At 56.4% G+C, this 5698-nt stretch overlaps 1 protein-coding gene across 1 annotated transcript; it reads left to right on the top strand.

The window, feature by feature from the left end:
• The first annotated feature begins 213 nt into the window (after positions 1 to 213).
• On the top strand, positions 214 to 5417 carry EGR3 (early growth response 3). The gene is made up of 2 exons (XM_078665389.1): positions 214 to 1347; positions 4278 to 5417. The coding sequence occupies exons 1-2, from the start codon at positions 1197 to 1199 to the stop codon at positions 5267 to 5269; spliced, it is 1143 nt and encodes a 380-aa protein (XP_078521515.1). The 5' UTR covers positions 214 to 1196; the 3' UTR covers positions 5270 to 5417.
• Positions 5418 to 5698: the final 281 nt, after the last annotated feature.

Consider the following 5698-nt stretch of genomic DNA (forward strand, 5'->3'; position numbering starts at 1 on the left):
CGGGCTCCCCCTCTCCCCGGTAGCTCCGCTCTCCCTCTTCAGACCGCTGCAGCTCCTGTCCTCGCGCTTCCTGCTCTAACGTTCCATTGTACGGAGCTTCCATTGTGACGTTGCCGAGCGGAGCGGCCCTCTGGCTGTCCATATATGGGCAGCTACGTCACGGAGCCTTCCCCCGGCCGCTATAAGAGGCTGCGGGAGTTCCCTGTGAGTGGCGAGAGAGCGCTGCGCGGCACAGAGAGCTGTACCACCTGCCCGGGGAGAACACGGGGACCGCCCAGCAACACCCAGAGGAGTGCATAACCTCACCCAAGGGGGAAAGGGGACCCCCAGCCGAGCACAACCCCGATCAAGACAGGGCATGGTGCATTCTGCAAAGTGCAATGCAGAGTTCACGCTGACCCCCCGCACATACCCCGGGGACAGCACCCAAATACAGCGACCACCACACAGGGAAGCCCCAGTAACGCCCGACCTGGGGAAACCACCCCACCCACCCTAGTGGCAGCACATGGACCTCTGTGCACATGGCCATGCGCACGGCGACCGCCTTTTTTTCTGGGTAAAATGATTGGGAGAGATGCACGGTACCAGCTGAAATACTAATGACCAGCACTGAGAGCCGCCCTGCCACCCACTGCCAACCCACAACCAGTCATCGGGACGACGGGCACCACCACCACCCGGTGGGCACTGCTCAGCGCTGGGAGTGCCGGTACCACCCTGAACGCCGAGGGGCAAGCAGTGCACCGACCATGGACCCCCCAGGACCCGGGGGCATCACCAGCGCTTCCTGCCTGCCGCTGTACATCGTCTTATGTCGGCTCTGGACTTAATTCATCGGCATCTCGCGCGCTCGCCACTTCTGGACTCTGGAGCGGCGAGCCCTGGGACAGAGCTAGTGGCGGCAGTACCGGCAGGTCGTGGGATGTACTTTTGTTAGTCCTCGCAGCGCGGTCCTGAGCCTTATCTGCTGCCCCTGGCTGTGGGCTCGCTGTGCCCGGCACCGCTGGCCCTGGATCCGCACCTGTTGCCCCGGCTCTGAACTTGTTACCCTGGATACGGCGCTGGCTTTGAATGTGTTGGAGCTGACACTGGACCTGCCGGGCCTGGTTCGATCTCTGGTTCTCGGCCCTCGGGCGGTGGCTGCCGCCGGCTGATGTAGGCTTCTCCCCGGGCGAGGCTCGTGCGGCGGGGCTATGACGGGGAAGCTGCTGGAGAAGCTCCCGGTGACCATGAGCAGCCTCCTGAACCAGCTGCCGGAGACCATCTACACCGACGACGAGCTGCCCGGCTCCATGAACATCTTCAGCGGCGGCGCTGAGGGGCCCTACTCCCACATGCCTGCAGGTGAGCGCTCTGGGGGCCCGGGGCGGGAGGGGGGCGCTCAGGGGGCCGGGGCGTGCGCTCTGGGGAATGGGGGGAAGAGGCGAGACGGGGGTAGGCGAGGGAGTGAAGGATAAAGTTACATTAATGAAATGGGGCGGGGAGGGCCGGTATGTGATATTTTTGCAGTGGACGTGCAGGTGAGCTGGGTCACCGAGTGGCTGCCTGAGGTGCTGAGGGGTCGCCTTAGTCGAGGTTAAAGTTCACGCCTTCACACCAGGGTGCCCCTGCGGCGGTTGGCGTCGACGCTGCCGCACCTGTAATTTAAAGTGCGCAGGGGCTGCAGCCAGGCGCCGCGTGCGCGTCCAGTCAGCGCCAGGTGTGCTGAGGCCACGCGCGCTCAGTGCGCGCGGCAGGGCGTGTGCCCCTCCGCGGGTCTCTATCCTGGGAGGACCGCGAGCTCTCTCTCAGGGGAGGGTGTGTGCCTCTCGTGGTTCAAGCAGGGGCCTCTAGCCGAGGAGCACCGAGAGCTCTCTCCGGGGCGGCCGGCCACTCTCCGAGGAGTCCTGAACATGCCTCCTCTTCCCAGGGTACAGTGTGGCCGACTCTCTACCTTTGAACCACCGGAGACCTCCTCGGGAGCACTTGGGTGTTTTACCCCGCTGACAGTACCGAGAGCCATATCCTGAGGAGAATTAAGGGGCGTCTGTCCTGGGGAGGGTTCACGCTCTCTGGGCCTCCCTTCTTTAGTATGGGGGAGTCTTTCTTGAGGAGTAATGGATGGTCTTGCTCCGTATGTGCTCAGTGGAGTGCTGAGGCAGTCTCCATCTTTGAGGATGAGTGACTGAGAGAGTATGTCACTTGGAGGGGTACAGCCTGGTCTCTGGGCTTGGAGGAGCACTATGGGATCTATTCCCCTGATGGAGGCAGAGGAATACACTTTCCAGTACTGGGAGCCCCTCTCCCCGAGGAGTACGCTGGCTCTTCTTCCCCAAGTACGGGTGCCATCGCCTATGTACAGTACCACCGTGGCTGACCCTCCACTGGGAGCAGGCGGCCGGGCTTTTCCATCCGAGCTGTCATTTTAGGGACTTACTCCTCAATGAATTCTGGGTTTCGCCTCCTGGCGAGTTCTGGTTGTTCGGTCTCTGTGGGGTGCAGGTGGTCTTTTCTCTACAGGGAGTGCTGCGTGTTATCTCCCATTGGAATACTGTGAGGCCTCCCCCCTTGGGTGTACGGGGGTGTGGTGTCTTCAAAAGGAGCTCAGATGAGCTCTGTCCCCGAGATGTATGTACTGCGAGGGCCAGGGGTGTCCCAGGTTGACGGGGGTGGGGTCTTCTTGGAGAATACCGAGGAGCACCAGGAAACTCTCTCCCATGTGGACACCTAAGGTTTCACACCCAGGTGAATACTAGGGGTCTCCCTCCAGAGTGATATCAGTGTCTATCTTCCTGATGAATAATAGGGGTCTCTCTCCGAGGAGTACTGGTGGTTTCTGTCCCCGGAGTGTTGTGGAAACGCCTCTCTCATTTAGGATCCAATGAGGTCTGGCGGTTTGGGGGTGGGGGTATTTGACTCCCAAAGAAGAAGGTACGGGTTATCTCCTTTCCCTGTTGCGTCCTTGGGTTCTGTCTACTCAAGGAGTGACAGGGCCTCTCTCCTTATGCAGGGCCTCTCTTCACCTGGTCTGCTACTGCTACAGGCCTCTCAGGGAACAGGTCTGCCTGGAAATTGCCCTATAGGACAACCCGTTCTGTGTCGGACTTAATGGCTGTCCGCATGACGGGGACCGGGTGAATGTGTGTGTGTGCCCGCTTTTGTATCCGAGTAACACACATTCGTAGCCCAGTTACTTAGTTTGGGAGCACAGCTTGCCCATGCAGGCTAAGATTTACCCGAGGCCGGAACTAGAGAAATGGACACAGAATAACACCCCCAATCTGAATCTACACCCCAAATTCCACCACTACCCAATCCCACACACAGCGCTTCTCCCCCTTTTTAATGTTTCCTTCATGTCTGTATGCCTTTTAAGACACCACAGTAATCTTTAGCTGGCAATGCATGGCATCTCATTTCCATTGCTCAGAGTAACAATAAAAAAATACGACGTTCGAGCTGACAAGCAAAATTGGCAATTTTGTACCCCAAAAACAGTAGAACAGTTAGCCCGGTCGAAAGTACTTAATGCAGAATGTATATTTCTGCCATTGAGAGTTTTTTGTTTATCGTGCACAGAACATGCCCGTGCCAGTGATTTAACAAAAAGAAAACACACAGAAGGCATTCGTTTTCAGCAGAAAACACAAGTTCAGCAATACCACAGTTTGAATATTCAAAATGTAAAAACCTGCTGCTCACATTCTGCTAGTGTTCGGTTAAAAGGAGTGCGCAGAATCGTTTAAAATAGTTCTAGGATTTTGAGAAAAGATGGCCAGAATCCCCAAATGAGTAAGTGTTCAATCTGAACCCCACGTTTTTAATGAAGCGCTGATAGCGGCTTGCAGACTTTTGGGTGCTTTCGAATTCAAAGGTTAGAAAAATGACAAGAAGACGGGTGATTAGTACAAGCTGTTGTCAGGAGGAGAAGCCGTGCTAAGTGTGAGGTGTCTGCTTGCAGACTTCATGGTAAGCAGGTGGGAGGCTTTTTTGAGTGGCGGGGGCTTTCAGTGTTAACCCTCGCTATCAAAACCTTGTTGTAATAAGTATGAAAAATAGATTCTTTTACGTGGCCTCAGAACGTTCCCTGCAGGGACTTCCACCGTCCAGAGATGGTGTCCCAGATGGCGCCTGCACACACCTCGAGACCCATGCCATCTGCTAGTCAGATCCCTGCGTTCTTCTCCTGAGACACAATTAGATTGTGTTGGACCTGGTTCAGGAAGCAGCTCTTGCCCCCCTTCCCCTTGCAATGCTCTCATGCTGTGTTACTCAAGATCTTCCTCTTCTTCCAGATAATTCCATGGAGATGGGCTTGACGAACGAGAAGAGCGGCCAGGAAATCTCTTACTCCACCACCTACCAGCCTGCCCCTGGAAGCAAGACGGTTACTTACCTGGGCAAATTTGCTTTTGACTCGCCTTCCAACTGGTGCCAGGACAACATCATCAGCCTGATGAGTGCTGGCATCCTGGGGGTGCCGCCAGCTTCAAGTACCATCACCACACAGACCAGCACGGCCAGCATGGTGCAAGCCCAGGGTGACCTCGACCAAATGTACCATGGACTACCTCCTTACTCCAACTGCAGTGACCTCTACCAGGAGCCAGTTTCCTTCCACAACCCTCAGACCACCGCTTCCCTTCCATACTCCCCTCAGGACTACCAGACAAGCAAACAAGCCATCGACTCCAACATCTTCCCAATGATTCCAGACTATAACCTCTACCACCACAGCAGCGAGATGGGCACCATCACCGAGCATAAGCCCTTCCAAAGCCTGGACCCCATCCGGGTGAACCCTCCGCCAATCACCCCTCTGGAGACCATCAAGGCCTTCAAGGACAAGCAGATTCACCCTAGCTTTGGGAGTCTCCAGCACCAGCCGTTGACCCTCAAGCCTATCCGACCTCGTAAGTACCCCAACAGGCCCAGCAAGACACCAGTGCATGAAAGGCCACATGCATGCCCTGCTGAAGGCTGTGATCGCCGCTTCTCCAGATCAGATGAGCTGACCCGACACCTGCGCATTCACACTGGCCACAAGCCCTTCCAGTGTCGCATCTGCATGCGTAGCTTCAGCCGCAGTGACCACCTCACCACCCACATCCGCACCCACACTGGTGAGAAACCCTTTTCCTGTGAGTTCTGTGGGCGCAAGTTTGCACGCAGTGATGAGCGAAAGAGGCACGCCAAGATACACCTGAAGCAGAAGGACAAGAAAGGTGAAAAGGGTTCTAGCTCGCCCACTGTGCCGCTGCCCACCGTGGTCACCACATGTGCTTGAGATGCTGGGCGCACAGCCCCAATGGGATGGGAAGGAACCTACCATGGTCTAAACAAGGGGAAATGCCTCGTCGCCTGAGACCTTGTGTCCATGTTGATGCCGCTGTGGTCATAGGGAGGTGGACATGTAGGGCTCTGGTCTCCAGCCCTCTCCCTGGACCATTGGCTGTCTCTCTGACCAGCACATGTGGGGACTACTAGCTCAACTCCTGGGGTCCTCATTTGGTGGTGCCGGACTCAAGGGGAGTGGATGACCCATGCCACAGAGAACCTCGCTGCCATTCCAGAAGGTGGCCTTCCACATGTTGTAATGTTTCTTAAAGAAATGCAAATGCTTAGAACCTTATTGCTGGTTGTATGTGAAGCCCCATCTCAACAAACCGCCTTCCCGCTCTCACTGTCCTCCTACTCCACTCCCCTCCACTTCATC

Source organism: Lissotriton helveticus, chromosome 11, assembly GCF_964261635.1.
Source record: "Lissotriton helveticus chromosome 11, aLisHel1.1, whole genome shotgun sequence".
NCBI lineage: Eukaryota > Metazoa > Chordata > Amphibia > Caudata > Salamandridae > Lissotriton > Lissotriton helveticus.

What these genes read in the sequence shown, in the direction of transcription:
- EGR3 (XM_078665389.1), top strand. Translation starts at nt 1,197, where the DNA reads ATGACGGGGAAGCTGCTGGAGAAGCTCCCGGTGACCATGAGCAGCCTC. An exon ending in CTACTCCCACATGCCTGCAG is followed by an intron (nt 1,348 to 4,277) that starts GTGAGCGCTCTG and finishes CTCTTCTTCCAG; the next exon opens with ATAATTCCATGGAGATGGGC.